This window comes from Dama dama, chromosome 1 (assembly GCF_033118175.1).
Source record: "Dama dama isolate Ldn47 chromosome 1, ASM3311817v1, whole genome shotgun sequence".
In the NCBI taxonomy this organism is placed as follows: domain Eukaryota; kingdom Metazoa; phylum Chordata; class Mammalia; order Artiodactyla; family Cervidae; genus Dama; species Dama dama.
This window is the reverse complement of record NC_083681.1, coordinates 83,138,462-83,161,483: the sequence shown is the minus strand read 5'-3', so window position 1 is coordinate 83,161,483 and position 23,022 is coordinate 83,138,462. Positions and strand designations below refer to the sequence as shown.

The following is a 23,022-nucleotide window of genomic DNA, read 5'->3' as shown; positions in this document are numbered from 1 at the left end:
TGCCACTGTCTTCCTACTTTCTAAGTTCTTTGGTTTGGGAAGTTCCCCCCAGTCCTTAAAGTCAGGGATCTTGCCTGTCTTTGCCACAGAGATCCCGGCTTGATGCCTTCCAGAGGGCGTCCGGGCCTGAGGACTCTTAGACCGTCGGCATTGCTGCGCCCACCACTGGCAGGACCACCTTCAGCCCCCGTTGAATGGGTCTGTCTTTCCTCCCGGAATGTTTCTGCTGTGGTTCAGGAACTCTGCACATCTCCAAGGCCTAGGTGAGTGGCTGGCACCACGCAAGCTCTCAAACACTGGGGAATGAATGAATGAGTGCAGTGGCTCCGCGAGGGCCGGAGGTCAGGGACGGCGTTCAGTGGGGGAGGGGCAGAACCGGTCCTTGGAAGCTTTTGTTCGCTGGAGCGAGGGGAGAGACCATGAACGTCAAGGTGAGTGATTTCCACAGTCAAACGGAACAAGTTTGTTCTGAAAAAGTTCTGTGGCACTGTATCGTGCCAGCCCACTTAATTGTGCATAGCGCTTACCACCATCTGGAATTCTCCTACTTATTTGCTGGTTTATAAACCATCTCTCCCCTCTCTTACTCTACTCTGGAAGCTTGCTGGTAAGGACCTTGTATATTTGTTGCTGTTCATGTTATTTTCTGTTTATTTTTTTAATCTTCGCATTCCCACAACCTCGGCGTTTAGAGCGCTATTTGGCACATAGCATGAACTTAAATGGTGACTGTTTCAAAGAGCGAACGTTTTTACTGCACAATGTATCTTCTCTCCTGCTCGCTATACTTAGTATAGCTTCAGGCGGACGTGTACTTTTTAACTTTCCAAACCGTAAATTCTGAAGTTATTGCTACACTTTCCAGGCCTGCTACAAACTCTCAGATTAAAACGTCATCGCGCCTCAGGCTGGAAAAGCAGGACCCGCTGTACCAGAAGTGGGGTTCGAACCCACGAGGATATAAATCCATTGGATCTTAAGTCCAACGCCTTAACCACTCGGCCATTCTGGTACCCGTCAAAGGGGGCTCTATTTTTACGCAAATTGAGGCATATTAAGCTACTGCTAAATTGTAAAACAATAAAAAATTTTATTCCTTGTTAATTTTTAATAAATTAAAAATTTTATTCCTGGTGTAAAAGAACAGCAAGGGAATGGGAGTGGTGAAGGGACGCTCAGCAGCTTTCACCACGACCCGCTAACTCCGCAGGTCGAGTTAGCAGAGACTCTGGAGCCACATTAAAGCAATGGGGGAAGACTCAGGTAGCAGGACTCCCAGTGGACTCAGGCCTGAGGCCATCACAGCGAAGTGGGACGGGACTCTTCCCAATGTGGGCGAAGGTCGCTGGACGCGGTAGGTGATGTGTTTGTCTCCCTCCGAGCTCTTTCCTCATTTATCAAAAGGGAAGCGACTCTGGTGGGACTCGAACCCACAACCTTTGAATGTCTCCGTCTGTCTAGAAGTCCAATGCGCTATCCATTGCGCCACAGAGCCCGGTGCTCGGACCCCCTCCGCGCGAGTGACATCAAGGCGGAGCGGCGGCGTCTGGGGGCAGCCGCGGGCGCGTCCAGACCCGCTTTCTGTCCCGGACAAGTGGGGGAGCTCGTGTCGCCGAGGACAAGTGTGGATGGGAGTTGTGCTGGGAGGTCTGAGGGCCATCTGAACGCTTCCCTGCGCGGGCCGTCACCGGCCTCCACCCTCCATCTCGCTGAATGTGCGGAGGGAAAAGTCTCTGTGCGAGGTTTCTGTATCCCATCCTGGGAAAGGCTCACAGCGCGCGGTTCCATAGTGTAGCGGTTATCACGTCTGCTTTACACGCAGAAGGTCCTGGGTTCGAGCCCCAGTGGAACCACGAGGCGGGGATCGCTCTCTTTTAGAGGCATTTTAAGTTGAGATTTCTTGGTGCCAGCCGCGACTTGAGTTTTAAGCCGGGAAGTGGCTGACTGCGACTCCCAACGGGGCTCGACGCCGCGCCCCAAGCGCAGTCTCCCGCCGGGATGCCCGCGCACACGGGCAGCCAAGGCTGCCCCTTCTTGGCGTTTCTAGGAGCGTGCGGGCGACCCCGCCCGCCTCAGGGCGTCGCGTGTCGCTGCGCCTGCGCGCTAGCGCCCGCCGGTGGATCTGCCTCTGAGTCCCTGAGGGGGCCGCGGGCGTTGCGCGGCGCTGCGCCTGCGCGCGTCGCGCCTGCCGGAGGTTCGGCCCCCGGGTCCTTGAGCGGGCCGCGGGCGTCGCGCGCCGCTGCGCCTGCGCGCTCGCTCCCGCCAGTGGCTCTGTTTCCGGGTCTCTGAGGGAGTCCGCGGGCGGCTGAGGAGGGCGGACCCGCGTCTTCCGCCTTGCCCCGTCCACACCTGCTTGGCCGCGAAGGACATCCCTATGGTCCCCTCCCTTGTTTGTTCATTACTTCACGTCCGCTGACCTGCTGCTTCATTTATTTATGTTTACAGTACTTTTTGAAACATTGTGTGCTGATGGTCGTGGACTTGGGCAACCCTGGGAGACAGTGAGGGACAGGGAGGCCCGGCGAGCTGTAGCCCCTGGGGTCGCAAAGAGTCGGAGACTGAGCACTGAGCCGTAACACGCTGGTGCTGGAGAATCCAAACCAGCCCCTCTGTTTTGACAGTGTTGTTTCCCCCTCGCTAAGAATTTCTGTGACCAAATTGTAGCCGGCCCCTCTGAGCCCTTCTCTTAAATAGCCGGTTTATACGGCTTGAAGAGACAGTAGCACTAATATTGCTCTTAGTGAACTGTGGTGTTGGAGAAGACTCTTGAGAGTCCCTTGGACTGCAAGGAGATCCAACCAGTCAATCCTAAGGAAAATCAGTCCTAAATATTCATTGGAAGGACCGATGCTGAAGCTGAAACTCCAATACTTTGGCCACCTGATGTGAAGAACCGACTCATTGGAAAAGATCCTGATGCTGAGAAAGATTGAAGGCGGGAGGAAAAGGGGATGACAGAAGATGAGATGATTGGATGGCATCACCGACGTGATGGACATGAGTTTGAGTAAACCCCGGGAGTTGGTGATGGACAGGGAGGCCTGGTGTGCTGCAGTCTATGGGGTCTCGAAGAGGCAGACACGACTGAACTGACTGAATTCAAGGTTGCACCCCTAAAATGACCCGACTTTCAATTACAGAGCCTGCCTGAGAAAGCTGAATGCTGCCGCCCCGTTCTGCCTTTACTGTTTGTTCCAGACAGGAGCTGAATCTGCCCTCATCGCCTGTGTCTCCTGCATCAGGCGGGTGTTTTTTTTTTTTTTTTTTTAACCACTAGCACCGCCTGGGAAGCCCCTCTTCATAAAAGACTTATGGTTATTGTACAAAAGGTAGCATGCCATAAGGACCGCTCCCCCGCCCCAGCAATGTCCTAGAAGTCTTTCTAGTTCCTTCTTAAGCCTTCGCTTATCCTTTCACTTCATGGTTTGGGTATAGCCCAATTCTTTAATCTGTGCATTTTAATGAGCAATTACATTGTATTCAGTCTTACAGGCCATGCTCTAGTGGGTTTCCTTATTTGTAGGTGTTGGAGTGGATCAGTCTGTAGAGTAATAATAGCAGAAATCTTGAATGGTCACTATTATCTAACCTATTTTACAAATGAGGAAGAGAAAGAACAGAGAAGTTAAGTGATAGCCCAAGTCACACACTGCCCTAGACAGTTAAGGTGCACATCAAAGCAATGATTCCATTAAGCCCAACTCTTGCATCTTCCCTTACATAAAAAAGGTGCAAAATTCATTAACTTGTGATGTCTCTTTAATTAGCAGTAATCTTTTGATGTTTGACTTTTTGTTTTTCTTTTCAAAAAACTATACATCCTGGTCCTCTTTCCTCTTCAGAACAACCCCTCAGAGCTACCTGAGAGGCTGGACCCAGGTTTAAGTCCTCAGTAAGTCCACCGAATAAAACACAATTCTTGATTCTTAGGTTGTGTGTACCCCCCCCCCCCCCCCCCCCCCCCCGCCCTTTCTACATGGGTTTTCAGGCCTCATTTCTGGAAATAAAAATCTCAGTTAACAACTCTTAGTTTGCTAAAGGGAGAATTATGGAAAAGGAATGTCGTCCTCTAGTGGTGAGAAGACATTATAAAACATTTTGCTCTGTAGACTCTGCTCCTATTGAAGAGGTTCTTTAGAAATATAGCTCCCCACCCACTTCAAAACACAGAAAGAAATACAGCTTCCCAGGGTGGGAGATGTTGAACAGTTTAGTCAAAATACAAATACCCTGTGTTAGAACTCATATGTTAAAAGATTGTTGTCAAGCAACATGTTCTTATCACACTGAAGGAGAAACACATTTTCATGAAAAGTATATAGATATATATATTTAAAAAGCACAAACTTATTTACTTATTTAAAAGAACTTGGCTGCATAGAAAGCTGGGGGTCTTAGTTCCCCAGCCAGGGACCGAACCTGCACCCCTGACAGTGAAAGCACAGAATCTTAACTGCTGACCTGCCAGGGAATTCCCTTGGGAAAACAGATTTTAATGTATACTATGTCTCCAAAGCACCATCGTCTTTTAGGACCCAGTAATCGATTAATTGGGCTTCTCTGGTGACTCAGATGGTGAAAAATCTGCTTACAATGCGGGAGGCCTGGGCTCAATCCTTGGGTAGGGAAGATTCCCGGGAGAAGGGAACGGCTATCCACTCCAGTGTTCTTGCTTGGAGAATTCCGTGGACAGGAACCTGGCGGGCTACAGCCAATGGGGTCGCAAAGAGTTGGAGATGACTGAGAGGCTAATACTTTCACTTTGTTTAAAATCAGTTGTTTCTTAAAAGTGAATGTGTGGGTATTTGTGTGTGTGTGTGTGTGTGTGTGTGTGTGTGTGTGTGTGTGTATTTGGAATCCTCAATTCACTGTTTGCCTCTAGAAAGTAAAGATTAAATGCTGAGAAAAGGTATGAGGAAGGGAATTTTTTTTGGTATAAAAATTGATTTACAAGGAACCAAATAGCTATTGGTGATAAAGGAACATACTTATTATGGGAGACTATGATTCAGTATTCTTTGGTTCAAGAGGAAGTTTGAATTGTTCTTGACTTTCTGTTGTTGTTGTTCTTGATGTTTTTTCATGTGGGTAGCTAGGTACAAAATTCAAAGCTATAGTCAGAAATATGGTGAATGATTTTAATTATAGTCAGGAAGTAACAGTCACCCCAAAGAAGCAAATGTAGATTTTTTTTTGAAATGTAGAGTTTTAAAAGCCCAGGATCAGATATGAGTGTATGTGAATTTTGTCAATAACTCCTGTCTTGTGTCGCCCCATCACCTTGCTGAAGTGTTTCACTTGTCTGTACCTGGGCCTCTCAGGTTACCTCTGACACCTGGGCTTGGACTTATCTCCCGCATGTGCAACCATTGCAGTTGTTCTGTCCTGTATCTCTTCCATTCTGAGATGACACCTGGGGCCATTGATTGGGCCGGTAGACCACCTGAAATTAACCACTAGTGAGACACTACTGAGAATGGGCTTGCAGATGCCCTTTCTGCATCTTAACCACCAGAAGATGACCATGGCGTTCCAGAGATGTATCTAACTTTTGTAGTGATGGTGAAACAGGGGGGAACTGGTTCCAAATCAGGAGAGGAGTACGTCAAGGCTGTATATTGTCACCCTGCTTATTTAACTTGTATCCAGACTACATCATGCGAAATGCTGGGCTGGATGAAGCATAAGCTGGAATCAAGATTGCCAGGAGAAATAGCAATAACCTCAGATATGCCGATGACACTACCCTTATGGCAGAAAGCAAAGAAGAACTAAAGAGCCTGTTGATGAAAGTGAAAGAGGAGAGTGAAAAAGTTGGCTTAACACTCAACATTCAGAAAACTAAGATCATGGCATCTGGTCCCATCACTTCATGGCAAATAGATGGGGAAACAATGGAAACAGTGACAGACTTTATTTTGGGGGGCTCCAAAATCACTGGAGATGGTGACTGCAGCCATGAAATTAAAAGACACTTGCTCCTTGGAAGAAAAACTATGACCAACCTAGACAGCATATTAAAAAGTAGAGACATTACTTTGTGGACCAAGGTCCATCTAGTCAATGCATGCATGCTAAGTCCCTTCAGTTGTGTCCTACTTGGTGTGAGCCCATAGATGGCAGCCCACCAGGTTCCTCTGTCCCTGGGATTCTCATACTGGAGTGGGTTGCCATTTCCTTCTCCACCATCTAGTCAAAGCTATGGTTTTTCCTGTAGTCATGTATGGATTGTAATACACTAGCATCTAAATGACATACCCACAGGCACCATGACAATTCTCCTAGAGGAGGAAATGGCAACCCACTCCAGTATTCTTGCCGGGATAATCCCAAGGACAGGGGAGCCTGGTGGGCTACAGTCTGACTGGTTGCAAACAGACACAACTGAGCACCATGATCAGCACCATTGGTCTTTGATGGCTGGCCTCAGAATTGTCATGGTGACTGTGGGTATGGCATTTAGATGCTAGTGATTTACAATGAGAGTATAATGAGGCTCAAGGTCCACTGGAAGTCAAATCTGCCATCTTGGACCTAGTCGGTTCGAGCCAGTTTGTCATATCCTCAAGGGCTATGTCATTCATTTAAAGGTTGTGGCCTGCCCGCTTCCCTCCTCCAGGGGATATTCCTGACCCAGGGGTTGAACCTGCATCTCCTGCAGCTTCTACCTTGACAGGCGGATTCTTTACCATTGTGCTACATGGGAAGCGCAACACTACAATAGAGGATAAATAGACGAGCTTGTTTCAGATGCCATCAAATCCTGCCTGAGGCAACAGGAGTAGTCAGACATGCATTTAGCTGAGGTCAGATATCTCAGATCTAGCCTTGTCTCAGCTATTTATCAATGACAAAAACTTTGATAAAATATGAACCATCTCAGCTTCTGTAAGGGAAACCCAGAGGTTTCCTTAGAAAAACAGAACTGATATCCTCAAAATGGGCAATGGAAATTTTCCACAAAGGGAGGAGTGGCTGGATTTTACAGGACCAGGACTCTGGTCCCTGAAGATCATTTTACTAATTGTTGCTTGCAGAAGGTACAGCCACAACTCAAGAACTAAGAGGTAATTTTCTTTCAGATTTCATTTCCTCACCTGTGAAATGAGGTGTTTGAGTGATATAAACTTTGGAGTTCCTTTAAGATTACAGCATCAAGTCCCATCGCTTCATGGCAAATAGAAGGGGAAAAAGTGGAAATAGTGACAGATTTTATTTATTTGGGCTCCAAAATCACTGCGGACAGTGACTGCAGCCATGATATTAAAAAATGCTTGCTTCTTGGAAAGAAAGCTATGACAAACCTAAACAGCATATTAAAAAGCAGAGATATCACTTTGCTGACAAAGGTCCATATGGTCAAAGCCTTGGTTTTCCCAGTAGTCATGTAAGGATGTGAGAGTTGGACTATAAAGAAGGCTGAGCACCAAAGAATTGATGCTTTTGAGCTGTGGTGTTGGAGAAGACTCTTGAGAGTCCCTTGGACTGCAAGGAGATCCAACCAGTCCATCCTAAAGGAGATCAGTCCTGGGTGTTCATTGGAAGGACTGATGTTGAAGCTGAAACTCCAATACTTTGGGCACCTGATATGGAGAGCTGACTCATTGGAAAAGACCCTGATGCTAGGAAAGATTGAAGGCAAAAGGAGAAGTAGTGACAGAGGATGAGATGGCTTGATAACATCACTGATTCAATGGACGTGAATTTGAGTAGATACTGGGAGATAGTGAAGCACATGGGAGCCTGGTGTGCTGTAGACCATGGGGTCCGACAAAGAGCCGGACACAACTTAGCAACTGAACAACAACAACAACATCATGAGCTAATGGCTTTTGGATCTGAGACTTAAGTTGCAGACAATCTTGCCATGACAAATCCTTATTGAAACAATTATTTCAGACCATCTTTATTAGAAGATTCTGCCATAGGGTAAAGATGGCCTCATCTGGCCTCATGATGGTCTATTGATAAGGGTCTTCTACTGTGTGTGAGAAAATACTTTTCAGTTCTGACTCTTCCATTCTAGACTGCATGGTATCTATTCCTTTTCAGAAGGTCCAAGTCTCCTCTTCAGTCTCTTCATGGCTGCCTTCATCTCCTGGTTCCTCAGGGTGTAGATCAGGGGGTTCAGGACAGGAATGATGACAGTGAAGGTGATGGAGACAGCTCTGTCCATTGGGAGGGCGGAGAAGGGCCGGGCGTAGACGTAGATGCAGGGCACAAAGTGGAGGGTGACCACCGTGATGTGGGCGGTGCAGGTGGAGACGGCTTTCCCCCGGCCCTCCCCGGAGCGCGACCTCAGCATGGTCAGGATGACTCCGTAGGACACAAGGAGGAAGACGAACCACAGGGTAGAGATCAAGCCGTTGTTGGAAATCATTAAGACCTCAAGGGCAAAGGTGTCAGTGCAGGCGAGTGTGAGGACCTGGGGGACGTCGCAGTAGAAACCGTCCACGACGTTGGGGCCGCAGAAGGGGAGCGGCAGCAGGAGGGAGATCTGCACGATGGAGTGGACGAAGCCCCCCGCCCAGGAGGCCGCGATGAGGGCGGCGCAGCGCCCCCGACTCATGACGCTCACGTAGTGCAGGGGCCTGGAGATGGCCACGTAGCGGTCAAAGGCCATCACCGAGAGGGAGAAGATGTCCGCGCCCCCGAGGAGGTGGAAGAAAAACATCTGCGTGAGGCAGCCGCGGAAGGAGATGGTCTTTCTCTCCGAAAGGAGGTCCACCAGGACCTTGGGGGCGGTGATGGAGGAGAAGCAGATGTCCAGGACGGAGAGGTTGCGGAGCAGGAAGTACATGGGGGTCTGCAGGCGGGACTCGCAGCTCACAGTGACCATGATGAGGAGGTTGCCCAACACGGTAGCTGTGTACACCAATGATAAGAAAAGAAATAAGACCCGGCTCAGTTCTCGGGACTGGGTCAGTCCTTGAAAAATAAATTCTTTCACCCTGGTATGATTTCCCTGCTCCATTGGGTCATGTTTTTTCTTCTTTCTCAACTTCCTGGAGAGAAGACAGAAAATAGAATATAGAAAAGATATCATTAAAAACCGAAGGAGTGTGAATTATATGACTGGGCTGCCTTGGGTGTTACTTTTGCAGTTGTTTTCCTTTTGGGGAAAGACGCCAACTCCTGTAGATGGTGTTTTTTGAGTTATCTCAGAGCAAAACCAAGAGTGGGTTTTCGAAGGATGTAATTAATTAAAACCTTTTCATATTGTTCATGGGGTTCTTGAGGCAAAAATACTGGAGTGGTTTGCCATTCCAGGGGTCTTCCAGTCATGGCACATAGAAGGGGAAAAAGTGGAAGCAGTGACAGATTTTATTTTCTTGGGCTCCAAAATCACTGCAGACAGTGACTGCAGCCATGAAATTAGAAGACGCTTGCTCCTTGGAAGGAAAGCTATGACAAACCTAAACAGCATATTAAAAAGCAGAGACATCACTTTGCCGACAAAGGTCTGTATAGTCAAAGTTATGGTTTTTCCAATAGTCATGTACAGATGTGAGAGTTGGACCATTAAGAAGGCTGAGCAGGAGGAACTGATGCTTTCAAACTGTGGTGTTGGGGAAGACTCTTGATAGTCACTTGAACTGCAAGGCGATCAAACCAAAGGGAATCAACACTGAATATTCATTGGAAGGAATGATGCTGAAGCTGAAGCGCCAATAGTTTGGCCACCTGATTCGAAGAGCCAGCTCATTGGAAAAGACCCTGATGCTGGGAAAGATTGAAGGCGGGAAGAGAAGAGGGCATCAGAGCATGAAATAGTTTGTTAGCATCACTGACTCAATGGACATAGATCTGAGCAAACTCCAGGAGACAGTGAAGGACAGGGGAGCCTGGCGTGCTGCAGTCCATGGGGTTGTGAAGAGTAGGACATGACTTAATGAGTGAACACCAACAAATTAATTAAAACACCTTAATTAATGCATTATTCTTATTAAAATTTTTATGGCCTTGTCATTTTATTCTTGAAAAACCACTGAATGCTCTGAGAAGTGAAGAGACTAGGGAACAGTATAATACATAGTCTGTGGCTCTAATGGAAGCTCATAGTTTCTCCTTCATTTTCTTCCACCGGAGACAATCTACTTGGCGTAGTCTTGCTGAATCTTCATGATACCAGTGATCAGCACTAAATTAAGGCCAGAAAGACAGTTTACATTTTACTTTCTCCTTAGGACAAACAGCTTTGCAGCAGCTAAGACAATTTAATTGAGTGCATCTCTCTATCTTTTTTTCTTCTTTCCTTCCTTCCTTCTCCTCCTCCTCCTTCTTTTCCTTTTCAGTCTCCCTTCTCTTTGGTCTCTTGTTTTCTTCTGATTTCTGTGGCCCAAGATCAGGACTTGGCAACTACAGTCTCTGCTTTTCATAGTGCTCTTGGCAAAGACTTCACCACCCTGGCCACTGGACCAATGGTTTTCCTTCCTCAGTCTCCCTCCCTTTCATCACCTACATTTGTGCATCACTTCGATATTTGTAGAGGTTTTAGTTTTGCACAAAGAGCAAAGATGTTAGCATCACACACTGCTGTATTTAAAATGGGTAACCAACAAGGACCCCCTGTACAACAGGGGACTCTACTCAATGTTCTGTGGCAGCCGGGATGGAAGGGGCTTTGGGGGAGAGTGGATCTTGATACATGCATATGTCTGGCTGAGTCCTTTTGCTCTTCACCTGAAACTATCACAGTGTTTTTAATTAGCTATACCCCGATACAAAATAAAAAGTTCAAAAGAAAAAAAAAAGATGCTAGTTTCAGTAGACCTGAATTTGTGTGTGTGTATTCAAATTTATTTTATTGAAGTGTGGCTGATTTACAGTGTGTGTACATTTCTGCTGTTCAGCAAAGTGACTCAGATTTAGTAAATACACATATTTAGTCATTTCATCATGGTTTACCACAGGCTGTTGAATATAGTTCCGTGTGCTCTACAGTAGGACCTGGTTGCTTATCCACTCTGTGTATAATAGTTTTGCATACACTAGTCCCAAACTCCCGATTCACCCCTCCCCAACCCTCATCCTTGGCAACCACAAGTCTGCTCTCTATGCAGCAGACCTGAATTTGAATGTAGATGCTGCTACTTAATTGGCAGGTAACCCTGAGCCTCAGTTCATCATCAGTAAAAATGAGTCTCATCGTGTTTGTGTTACAGGACTGTGGACCTTGAGGAGACTTGCTTAATACAGTCAACCGGAGGTGACACAGACCACATCTCCCCCATGTATAATACACTTAACATTTAGCAGGGTCAGTCTTTTACACATTTTTTTTTTGTTTTGAAAATGCTGAAAATGCTGACAAAAATGCACTTCTATACTTTTGTTATAAAATATGGTTCTTTGAAATAATTGCAACTATTATCTAATCTAACATCTCAAAAGCAGATATGTTCTCTACAATGGGATATTATTCAGTGATCACAGGAAATGAGGTACCAGGCCAGAAAAAGACAGGGATGAAACGTTATTCATAGTACTAAGTGAAAGAAGCCAATCTGAAAATGTACTTCCTGTATGATCCCACTATATGATAGCCTGGAAATGACAATATGATAAATCATAATTGAAAGATTATAACAAAATTATAATAAAATATTAATGGCTGCTGGGGGCTGGGTGTGGAGGCTGGGAGGGATAAATAGGTGAGACACAGGGAATTTTTGAGGCTTCCTTGGTGGCTCAGAGGGTAAAGAATCTGCCGGCCAACGCAGGAGACCCGGGTCAGTCCCTGGGTCAGGAAGACTCTGTGGAGACGGAAATGGAAACCCACTCCAGTATTCTTGCCTGGAGAATTCCATGGCCAGAGGAGCCTGGTGGGGTACAGTCCATGGGGTCGCAAAGAGTCGGACACGACTGAGAGGCTAACACACACGCACATGGGACTTTTAGGGCACTGGAGCTATTCTGTAGGCTGCTCAGATTGTGGGTACATGACATCGTGTAAACCCATAGAATGTACAACACTAAGAGTGGTGTTTAAGATCAGGATCTCAAGCTTTCAGTGGGTCGTGACTGGACTTTTCATGTGCATGGAACACCTTCACCTTGCACAAGCACACTTAATAACATTCTTGCTTTTCAGTATGTGGAAGGATTTGGGTCAAATATTTGAAACAGCTACTGCCAGGGAAAGTTCTACACTGAAGCCAAATTTGCACTCATGATTCAGGTTAGCTTAAAATATTATAAGTTGTTATTCTAAAGAGCTTTAGGAATACTCTAATTGTCATGCTATCATTGTTAGTGATACTTAAAAGAATTTTCAGCAAATGCTTAAAAATCCTTTAAATCATGCTTTTAGGAAGTACTGCAGTTCTTCAATACTAGGTCATTGAAGGGTAGATCTACTTTTAAAAAAACATTACTAAAATCATGCAAGTACTATACTCATGACATATGTTTTATTATTCTGTTATTATTGGCAGGAAAATTGAAATGCTCAGCACTGAGTTAATGGATAAAAGTTAATATCCATTATCTTTTATGGATAAAAGCCACAACCTGTTTTTATGATTAAGCTGTTAGGACTATTTGAACTGTTTTTTATCGGAAAGAATAAGAATGTGATAAGTGTCTATTTTCCTCCCTTTTTAAAAGTAATGCTAAAGTATCAGTACTGTAAACACATCTAGAATATGGAAAACTGTGATTGCAAACAACTTTCTTTTCCTCATAGTAAATGATCATGTATGGCGTGGAAAGGAAACTTAAAATTTCCTTTAGTTTTCTTAACAAAAAGAGTGAGCCCTCATGCAAACCATGGGCTTCAGTTAATAATAATGTATCCGTACTGGTCTGTCAGTTTTTACCCAGTGGAGCCCGCTGTGTGCAGTGGGAGTAATAGGCCCACTGGGGTGGTAGTGGGGAGAGGTAGTTGATGGGAGCTCTTTGTACATTCTGTCCAATTTTCCTGTAAACTTAAAATTGCTCCAAGAAATAAAATCTATTCCTCTGAACCCTCCTGCCCCAACACATATAGCAAAGGATAAAACAATTGAGAACATTTCTACATTGCCAAGGAACACAATTTTTACAACACTTATGGCTGAGCTTCATTTGCTGATCCTAATTTGTTGCTGTTCTCCTGTTTACCACCCTGTTTTAAAGAAGATATTTAGAATAAATTCTAGTTTGGGTGTTAACAGGCATCAGTCTATTGTGATTTTAGCAACAAAACAAAACTATCCTTTGCACCTTTTTTCTTTTTCTAAAATCAGCTTTGTTGAGGTATAACTTACTTGCAATGAACTGCACACATTTAAAGGTTTGGTTTGATGAGCTTTGATATACACATACACCCATGAAACCATCACCAAGTTAGGATAAAGAACATCTCCCTCATCCCAAAGTTCACTTGTGCCCCCGAGAACCACAGAATTTTGGCACCTAAGGACTCTGTCCAAACCTGCAAAAGAGATGATCAGACCGCAGCATGGCCTCTGGACACACAAGACAGTGTCCTTAGGATGACCCCAGGTCCTCATTTAAAATGCCTGCCTGGGAAAGCACAAAGCTGCCTGGAAAATTCACTGTTTGTTCCAGCCAACATCAGAGGTGGCCCCCGATCTCTCTCACAGTCCTGGCAACTGTGATGTGTATCTCTGGCAACTTACAAGCGTCTCTTTCAAGGACCAAGAGCCGTTTCTTTGACTGTGATCATCATGAAGGAAGGAACCTCTGTCTCCCAGTCTGCGTAGGGGGGTGACTTACATAAATGCTAGCTGGCAGACAAGTGGCCTGATTGCACCAACGCTGCAATTTCCCACTTTTTTGACTCTGCCGAGCCCTAGCTTTCCCCCTCCTTCGCGCCTCCTTTGATCACTCTGGGTAAATAGGCACGGAGCCCAGCTGTTCTCAGGAACATCAGGCTGTGTTCACCTCTGACACTTCTTTCTACTCCTTCCTGTTTCGTGCCCGCATTGAAGCCATCCCTTTGTTCTGCTGTTGTTGCTCTTCAGTCGCTCAGTCATGTCCGACTCTTTGTGACCCCATGAATCACAGCACGCCAGGCCTCCCTGTCCATCACCAACTCCCGGAGTTTCCTCAAACTCATGTCCATTGAGTCAGTGATGCCATCCAACCACCTCATCTTCTGCCACATTCCCCTCCAGCCATCAACCTTTCCCAACATCAGAGTCTTTCCCAATGAGTCAACTCTTCACATCAGGTGGCCAAAGTATTGGAGCTTCAGCTTCAGTTAACGACTCAGATCTCTGGATCCCACTGTACTTTATGTCTCACTTTCTCATCAGAACAGAACTTCATGTTGGTAACTTTCCTCCTATTCTCTTTTCTTTGAAGCCCAAGCCACACAAAGCTAATTTTCTTGGCTTACTCCCAGTGACTTAATAACTCCCCAAAGATTTCCTCCCCTTCAAATGTTATGTTTTCTGTTTTTAAAAGGGCCAGTTATTTTTTTTTTCAGAGTAAATATTAAAAAAAAATTTAAAATAAAGTGATCAGAGCATATGCAGCTTTTTAGTTTTTTAGATAATGCTGCTGCTGCTAAGGCGCTTCAGTCGTGTCTGACTCTGTGCGACCCCATGGACTGCAGCCCACCAAGCTCCTCCGTCCATGGGATTTTCCAGGCAAGAGTACTGGAGTGGGGTGCCATTGCCTTCTCCAATGCACAGAGGATTTATTTTTAAAAATTTTGAACTATAGTGGGAAGTATTGTGGCTCAGAAAGAAGATACCAGCTTGGGAGATGTGAACTCTGAGGTCTTCATGAAACAACAGTGGAATCTTTAAAGGCATCTAAACTCCAGGATATTCAGTCTTTTCATGAATGAAATGGGAGCACACACTGCCTCAAGTCCCTTTGTAAGTAGGCAAGGTCTGCCTGATATTACACAATATTAAATGGATCCATTGATCCAGGTGATTTCCAGACTTTGGCAGCTTTTTAAAAAAAAATCCTTTTCATTTTTTTAAAAATTAAAAATATTTTTGACTGCACCATGAGACATGTGGGAGCTTAGTTCCAGAGTCTGTGCCCCTTGCATGGAAGCATAGTCTTAACCACTGGACTGCCAGGTAAGTCCTCTGGAACTTTTTAAAAATAAATATATATTAAAATTTTTTTGTTTAAGTATAATTGACTTATAATATTGTGTTAGTTTCAGGTGTACAACAACATGATTCAGTTATATATATATATATCTGTAAATAGCTATATTCTTTAAAAAGTTTGTTTCCATTATAGCTTTACAGTTTATTGCAAGATATCAAACATAGTTTCCTGTGCTATATAGTAAATGCTTGTTTATCTATTTTAATATATGACAGTGTGCATTTGTTAATCCCAATTTATCCTGACCCCCTACCCCTGCTCTAGACATTTGGAGCTTTAATTCTCAATTGTTTTAAATAGTGTTGCCCTCAATTATCTTGTGATGAGTCTAAGATTATATTCTGTCTATTGCTTACCAGCATTTGAATCTCAGTTAACCTATAACTCTCAAGTGTGCCTTGATAGTTAACTGATGGCCGATTGGTGGTGGCAAGAAGTGCCAGGGGCAAGTTTGTCCTAGTGGTGAGGAGAATGGGCTCTGAAACCCAGATGCCAAGATTCTGTGCAGAAGGGAGTGGTGAGAGTGATCACGTCACCAATCCAACTGAAAATGCTGAAAGTGCGGCTCCTCCTTCCACAGGGTATTTGCACAGCTAAGAAAGTAAACCCGGAGGGTGGGAAGATAGATGAGCATCTCTGTGTATGCGTGTCTGTTTGCAACAGGAAAGAAGAATAGAAAGGTGAAAATTATTGTTTATAAGTTTCCTTTAGTTTTTGCTTTTGGCAAGAACGAGTTCAAGACCCCAAGCACTGCTTTAGAAACAGGTCCAGGGACCAATCGAGAGAGTGACATTGACGTGTACACTACTCTGCATAAGACAGACAGCTGCAGGGGGTGCTGCTGGGTAGCAAGGGGGCTCAGCTAGGTGCTCTGTGACGCCTGGAGGGGTGGCGTGGGGAGGGGATGTATGAATACATATGGCTGATTCACTCTGCGGCACTGTGGACACCTAACACAACATTGTAATTATATTTCAGTTAAAAAAATAAATGTACTGCTCATAAAAGAAACCCTCATAAAAGCAAAATGATAACTTCTAAAGGGAATGTTTTAATCTAAATAATAAAGTTTAAAAAGAATAAAAAAAAAAAAAAAAGAAAAAGGGCCAGGGAAACCCATTCTGGTAAAACAGGCTAGGGAATTCCCTGGCCATCCTGTGGTTAGGACTCCGTGTTTTCACTGCTGGGGCCTGGGTTCGAACCCTGGTCAGGAACCAAAGATCCCACGAGCTGAACGGCTCAGCCAAAATGCAAAACAACAGTAGCAACCAAAAAGCGACATCCCCCAACCAAAACAGGCTTAATGAATGTCATGGAGCCCCCAGCTTGCGGGACTCCTCACCTCCTCAACTGTCCACCAAGTGTGTGTCACCCGGGCCCTCTTGACAAGCTGACCTCTCTCTGTTCCTCCAGAACTCTTCTGAATACTGAAGGGCTAATTGCACTGCGTCTCTGAAGTTTTGAGCTTCATGTCCAGCATCCTCTACCTTTCAGGAGCATTATTACCATTCATTGTATTTCTGAAATCCACAAGAAGATTTTCCAAGCTGGTAGTGCTTAGATTCCACACACAGGCACACAGACACAGATGTACAATCAGACACACAAGCCCGCACCCCCAAAATAATGCCACTGAAAGGTCCTGACCTCTAACTCCTACCTGAGAAGTAGTGCTGGCCATCCGGTGGCATACGCTGATCTTAGGAGTCATCGATGCTCATGAACAGTCCCCTTTAAGATGGACATGCCGCTGGGGGTTGGCCGCACAGTATCTCTTCTGCTGCAAAGGCAAAGGGCAGGCTCCAAGAATCACCTCCGCGTGGTCCTGCCACCCAGCCCTATGGTGCGGCTGCCCTGAGTCCCTCAGCCCCCGGTGAAGGAGGGCATGCTTCCAGATGTGATTGTTCAACTTGCGTAGCCAGACTTTCCTAATGGGATGCCCTTCCCTTGAGTCTGATTAAGAAATTGAACACGCACGGGAAAAGGTATGCAAACGTGCACATTTTGGTTTTGAAATTCTCCTAGGGCAGGGGGGCAGTGACTCCTCTTAGATCTTCTGATTAGGACCCAAATAGCTTTACCTGAAGGGCTCACGGGGACAGACAGAGGATTCTGTCTCCTTAAGAGGTGGGAACTCGGCGAAAATGAATAGAACTCCCTGGAGGGTGTGTGTCAGCCTATTTCTTTTCATTTCTTTCTTTCTTTTTTTAAGGCAGGTAGTCTGCTTGTCCTGATAGTATACATAATCAGATGCATCATAGAGACTTGGAGATGCATTTCTTCTTGTTCCCCCCAAACTTCTCATACAAAGAAGGCATATAAACAGACAAAAGATGGGTTGGGACAATTCATCTCTAAATATTTACTGAGTGTCTCCCTTGTTCCAGGCCCTATGAGTCCCCAAACTCCATTTTCTCCCTCCTCTTATTTTCAATATCATTTTTGAAACCTTGTCTCTCAACATATATCCATGGATTGTCTCACTTGGATATAGGGCACACCTTCAACTCAACATATCTAAAATAGATCTGATCATTGCTGTCAAGAACTAATACATCCGGCACTTCCCTGATGGCCCAGTGGCTAAGACTGTGCTCCCAAAGCAGGGGGCCCAGGTTCAATCCTTGGTCAGGGAATTAGATTCCACATGCAGCAACTAATTCTTCCCACGCCACAACAAAAGATCCTGAGTGTTGCAACCAAGGCCTAGGACAGCCAAATACATTAATAAATATTTTTAAAGAACTAGGACTTCCTTGGTGGTCCAGCGGTTAAGAATCCGCTACTAATGCAGGGGGTCTGGGTTCCATCCCCGGTCTGGGAAGATTCCACAGGCTGTGGGGAGCCACGCCCATGAGCCACAAGTACTGAAGCCCCGGAGTCCATGCTCTGTGACAGAAGCCACAGCCGAGAGCAGTCCTTGCGCCACAGCTGGAGAGTAGTCCCGACTTTCCGCAGCTAGGGAAAGGCCGAGAACAGCAGTGCAGGCCCCCGGCAGCCAAAAAAAAAAGGAAATCTAAATCCTTCTTTTGGTGTACCTGGCACTGTTATTCTGCTTGTCACAAGGACTCAGTGTTTCTGAAATACCTCCGACACTTCCCTTTCCCCCCTTTTTTGGGGGGGGGGGTGGTGGTCTTTTGCAACCCTTCCTGAATCAACTGCTTTTAGGTTTCTTTCATCACTTGCAATCATTTTTTCCTAGTTTATTTGGAGAGCTTGTCAGTTCCTGCTCTAATATTCATGCTCTTGTGCCATCCCCTTGCCTTGTGTGTGGACTGGACTTAGTCAACTTGCTTCTAATGAAGGGACGTTGGCAACAACGATAGCCGGCCCCTTTCCAGATGAGGCTCTAAGAGCCGGTGACTTCTGTCTTGCTGACACACTCCTCTTCTTGTCTGTGCACTCTGGTGAAGGAAGGTGCCGTGTGAGAGAGGCCCGAGAGGATCAGAACCGGGAGATGACCTCCAGACACAGCCAGGGAGGAACTGCAGCCCCCAGGCCAATGGCTCACGATATGAGCGAGCTTGGGAGCCCAACCTTCCCCGGTCGAAACTTGTGATAAGACTGCAGCTCCCAGCTGATGCCGTGACTGAGAGATTCTATGCAGAAGATGTAGCTAAGCTGTGCCTGGATTCCCAACTCACACGAACTGTGACTTAATGAATGTGTGTGGGACTTCCCTGGGTACCGGGGGTGGGAATCCACCTGCCAATGCAGGGCACTCGGGTTCCCTCCCTGGTCGGGGGGGATGCTGCGTGCCGCAGAGCAAGCAAGCCTGTGGCCACAGCTGCTGGGCCCCTGGCTCCACACTCTGGAGCCCTCAAGCCCCGACGACTGCCTGCTTGCCACAACCACTGAAGCCTGTGTGCTCTGGAGTCCGAGCCCCACAAGAGAAGCTGCCACAGAGAGGGGCAGCCCGCGCACTGCAGCTGGAGGAAGCACATGTGCCGAAACCAAGACCCAGCACAGCCATAAAGAAAGAAAGACGAAGAAATGGGTGTTGTTTTAAGTCACTGAGTTTTCAGATGATGTGTTACGCAGCAATAACTCACTAACATCGTACTGAACTGATAGTCTATTTCCTAGTAAGAGCTATGTGGACAAGGCTCTCTTTCAGACTCGAAAGACAAGTTACGTAACAGTAACAACAGCAGAACTCTGCAGACCTGTCCAGGGTAGGGTTTTGTGCCTGGAAGCTCACGGTTGCTTCAGTATCGTTTCTGTGGTGCTGACTACACTGGCGTCTTGGAAACAAAGCTGAAACAGCCTGACACTTCTTTGAATTTTTCAAAGACATCCAGAATGACAGGATCGCTCCCGAATCAGCCCACTTGTGTATATAGATACATTTATTTGCTTATGAAAAATATTGTGGAAGTTTAAAATCAATGATCCTGGGGTAGGAAAAAAAAAATCACAAATGATAGGGGTCAAATATATGGAATGTGTGTGGGATAAACTAGAATCAGTTCAATATCTATTGTTCCCTAAGAAAATGTCCCTACTTGGAGAAAAAATATGTATGTATATTAATTCAAGTAATTATTTGATATCATGGTGACAGATAAGTAAATTTAATGGTGTTCTGAATTCAACTGCTTTTCCTCACTGTGTTTTATCAGGTTGTTTTGAATGTTGTAAATGGGCCAAGTCAGTTTCATGAACAACTTTAGCTAGGTTACAGTCATTTGTGGGGTCCTACACTTGGGAATGGGCTTCCCTGGTAGCTCAGCTGGTAAAGAATCTGCTTGCAATGCAGGAGACCCCAGTTCGATTCCTGGCTGAGGAAGATCCCCTAGAGGAAGGCATGGCAACCCACTCTAGTATTCTTGCCTGGAGAATCCCCATGGATAGAGGAGCCTGGCAGGCTGCAGTCCATGGGGTTGAAAAGAGTTGGACAGGGCTGAGCGATGCACACACGCTTGGGAACACAAATTCTGATGGTATAGATCTTTGATTATTTAAAATTTTGCCCAGTTATAACAGTTTTGCTCAAGGTAAAGTCAGCAGAGAAGTAGGGGGAAAAAAAGACGTCTTTGAATCGGGTGGAGAGGGAGGTGGGAGGGGGGATCGGGATGGGGAATACGTGTAAATCTATGGCTGATTCATACCAATGTATGACAAAACCCACTGAAATGTTGTGAAGTAATTAGCCTCCAACTAATTAAAAAAATAAAATAAAAAATTAAAAAAAAAAAGAAACAGACAGTCTTGCAAGGTGAATGTTAACAACTGTATGTTACAAAATCACATGTATTTAATCATGCACATTCAATCCCCTTTATCAAATTCTAGTAGTTAAGAGCAAGTCACTCATCCCACTCGAACTCAGGAAGAGGGGATCCTTTTGTAGCTTTGTAATGGAATTTCCATTTGGTTCCTTATTGTAAATTTTAAGTGTTTGTTGAGAATTCCTGCATGTTTGCTCAATGTGAGTATATTTGAAGTCATTAAACATAGTTATAATAGCTCTTAAAAAAAAAAAAAAAGACCTCTTTGTGAGAAGTATAGAGGATGTGGGGAACAATGGTACCAGAGTAAAGATGGAACCAGGGCGTAAAGGAGGGTTTATTCTACAGATGGATCCAACTGAAGACAAGTAGATGTCTTTACTGGGACTTTAATGCTCGGAGGAAGAATGTCTAATCTTGGAAAATAATTCAGAACATTCTTGAGTGGAGGAAATAGAACAGAACATTGGAAAGGACAATAAGAAAAAGACGCTCATCTCTTTAGGAGCCTCTGTATTAATAAATGTTTGCGTCAACAGGCATCCCCAGGTGGCGCTGCTGGCCGGGAATCTGCCGGCCAGTGCAGGAGACGCAAGAGACGCTGCTTCAATCCCTGGGTCGGGGAAGTTAGGTTTCTTTATCTCATGGCTCCTTCCCTTCACTGTGGTTCTCTGTGCATTCCAAGTGTCCAGTACTCCTTCCAGCAAACATGTCTATGTATTAAGAGAATCCTGAGCACAATGTCCTAGTCCTTGTACTCTGATCCGATCGTGATTTCTTAGCAATGAGGCATAAATGTCAAAGAGATTTCTAGCACTCACCATTTTTCTGTTCTCTCCTCTTCCTTCTGGGCGCAGAGCTAGGTTACATTCCCCAGACTCCCTTGCAGTTAGTCGGGGCTAAAGGCTAGAATACAGTCCGTTTTCAGGACTGGCTCAAATGGACCCCTCTCCTGTGTATGTATATATATTTGATCACACCAAGCAGTTTTCAGGACCTTCGTTCCCCGACCAGGGATTGAGCCACTAGACGGCCAGAGAAGTCCCTAATGTTTATCTTGGAGCTCTGGCATTGTCTTGTCCTCACAGACGCTAAACCCTTTCTGAATGCCCTAGCTGTTTCTTCAGTCTCTGCATGGCCGCCTTCATCTCCTGGTTCCTCAGGGTGTAGATCAGGGGGTTCAGCAGAGGGGAGATGACAGTGAAGGTCACAGAGACGGCCTTATCGGTGGGGAGGGCGGAGAAGGGCCGGGCGTAGACGTAGATGCAGGGCACAAAGTGGAGGGTGACCACCGTGATGTGGGCGGTGCAGGTGGAGACGGCTTTCCCCCGGCCCTCCCCGGCGTGCGACCTCAGCATCGTCAGGATGACTGTGTAGGAGATGAGGAGGAAGAAGAATATGAACCAACTGACTAAGCCATTGTTGGAAATCATCAGGAGCTCAAGGACAGCAGTGTCAGTGCAGGCGAGTGTGAGGACCTGGGGGACGTCGCAGTAGAAAGTGTCCAGGATGTTGGGTCCGCAGAAGGGGAGCGGCAGGAGGAGGGAGATCTGCACGATGGAGTGGACGAAGCCCCCCACCCACGAGGCCGCGATGAGGGCGGTGCAGCGCCCCCGACTCATGATGGTCAGATAGTGGAGGGGTCTTGAGATGGCCACGTAGCGGTCAAATGCCATCACAGAGAGGGAAAAGACATCCGCTCCCCCGAGCAGGTGAAAGAAGAACATCTGAGAGATACAGCCATTGAAGGAGATGGTCTTCCTCTCTGACAGCAGATCCACCAGGACCTTAGGAGCTGTGATGGAGGAGAAGCAGATGTCAAGAACTGACAGGTTACGGAGCAGGAAGTACATGGGGGTGTGGAGACGAGAGTCCCAGGTCACCGTGACCATGATGAGGAGGTTTCCCAGCAGAGTTGTCACGTACACCAGAAACAAAAAGGCAAACAAGACCCAGCTGAGCTCTCGAGACTGGGTGATTCCCAGGAAGACAAATTCTTTCACTCTGGTGTAATTTCCCTGATCCATGGGCTCATAGATTCTTTTTCAGGAATATCTCTGGAAGAAATAACAGCACAGTTAAAGCATGTATTAAGAGATCTACCCTTGTCTTTTCTGTCACTTGGGTTTCGATGTTGGCCTGGGAAGTGCTTTATTTTCTGTGCAGGCTCTGTGCCTGCAATTCTGGATGCCATCGTGAGGGAGAAGATGACCCACGTTTCTGATGACAGTCGTTTGAGCAGGTCGGTTCTATCACTGTGGCCACTGAAACACAGGTGACAGCTCTGTGAACCTATTCAATTCTACATTTACTATAACACGTGACACTTGCAATAATAAAGAGTAAGCATACATTTTAGGACACGTGAAGAATTTGGGTTCTCAAAAGACATCACTATGAGGATTAAAAGAACCCTCAAATGGAAGAAGACATCTACAATACTTATAGCTGAGAAAAGATTGACATCCAGAGTATGTAAACAACTTCTACAAATCAGTAAAAGGAGACAGATGAGCAAAGCAGAAAAGGCCAAAGACAGGAACCAAAACTTCACTGAAGGGCTTTTCCTGGTGGCTCCGTGGCGAGGAGTCTGCCTGCCAGTTCAGGAGAGATGGGTTTGCTCTCTCCGGTCGGGGAAGAGCCGGCTCGCCGTAGAGCAGCTCAGCCCGTGAGCCCCAAGTATCGAGCCTGTGCTCCAGAGCCCGGG

At 45.9% G+C, this 23,022-nt stretch overlaps 2 protein-coding genes and 3 non-coding genes across 5 annotated transcripts; 1 reads left to right on the top strand and 4 right to left on the bottom strand.

The window, feature by feature from the left end:
- Positions 1–929: 929 nt before the first annotated feature.
- TRNAL-UAA (transfer RNA leucine (anticodon UAA)) lies at positions 930–1,012 on the bottom strand. Its single transcript has one exon. It is a non-coding gene; the product is annotated as a tRNA-Leu (tRNA).
- Positions 1,013–1,409: 397 nt separating this feature from the next.
- TRNAR-UCU (transfer RNA arginine (anticodon UCU)) lies at positions 1,410–1,495 on the bottom strand. Its single transcript is given in 2 exon segments — positions 1,410–1,445; positions 1,459–1,495. It is a non-coding gene; the product is annotated as a tRNA-Arg (tRNA).
- Positions 1,496–1,780: 285 nt separating this feature from the next.
- Positions 1,781–1,853, top strand: TRNAV-UAC (transfer RNA valine (anticodon UAC)). The gene has a single exon. It is a non-coding gene; the product is annotated as a tRNA-Val (tRNA).
- A 6,185-nt stretch (positions 1,854–8,038) lies between these two features.
- LOC133056829 (olfactory receptor 4D9-like) lies at positions 8,039–8,974 on the bottom strand. The gene has a single exon (XM_061142626.1). The coding sequence runs from the start codon at positions 8,972–8,974 to the stop codon at positions 8,039–8,041; it is 936 nt and encodes a 311-aa protein (XP_060998609.1).
- Positions 8,975–21,406: 12,432 nt separating this feature from the next.
- On the bottom strand, positions 21,407–22,342 carry LOC133056823 (olfactory receptor 4D9). The gene has a single exon (XM_061142613.1). It carries the CDS (start codon positions 22,340–22,342, stop codon positions 21,407–21,409), a length of 936 nt encoding a protein of 311 aa, XP_060998596.1.
- Between the last annotated feature and the right edge of the window lie 680 nt (positions 22,343–23,022).

Coding starts and splice junctions, on each gene's coding strand:
- LOC133056823 (XM_061142613.1), bottom strand. CDS start 22,342: ATGGATCAGGGAAATTACACCAGAGTGAAAGAATTTGTCTTCCTGGGA.
- LOC133056829 (XM_061142626.1), bottom strand. CDS start 8,974: ATGGAGCAGGGAAATCATACCAGGGTGAAAGAATTTATTTTTCAAGGA.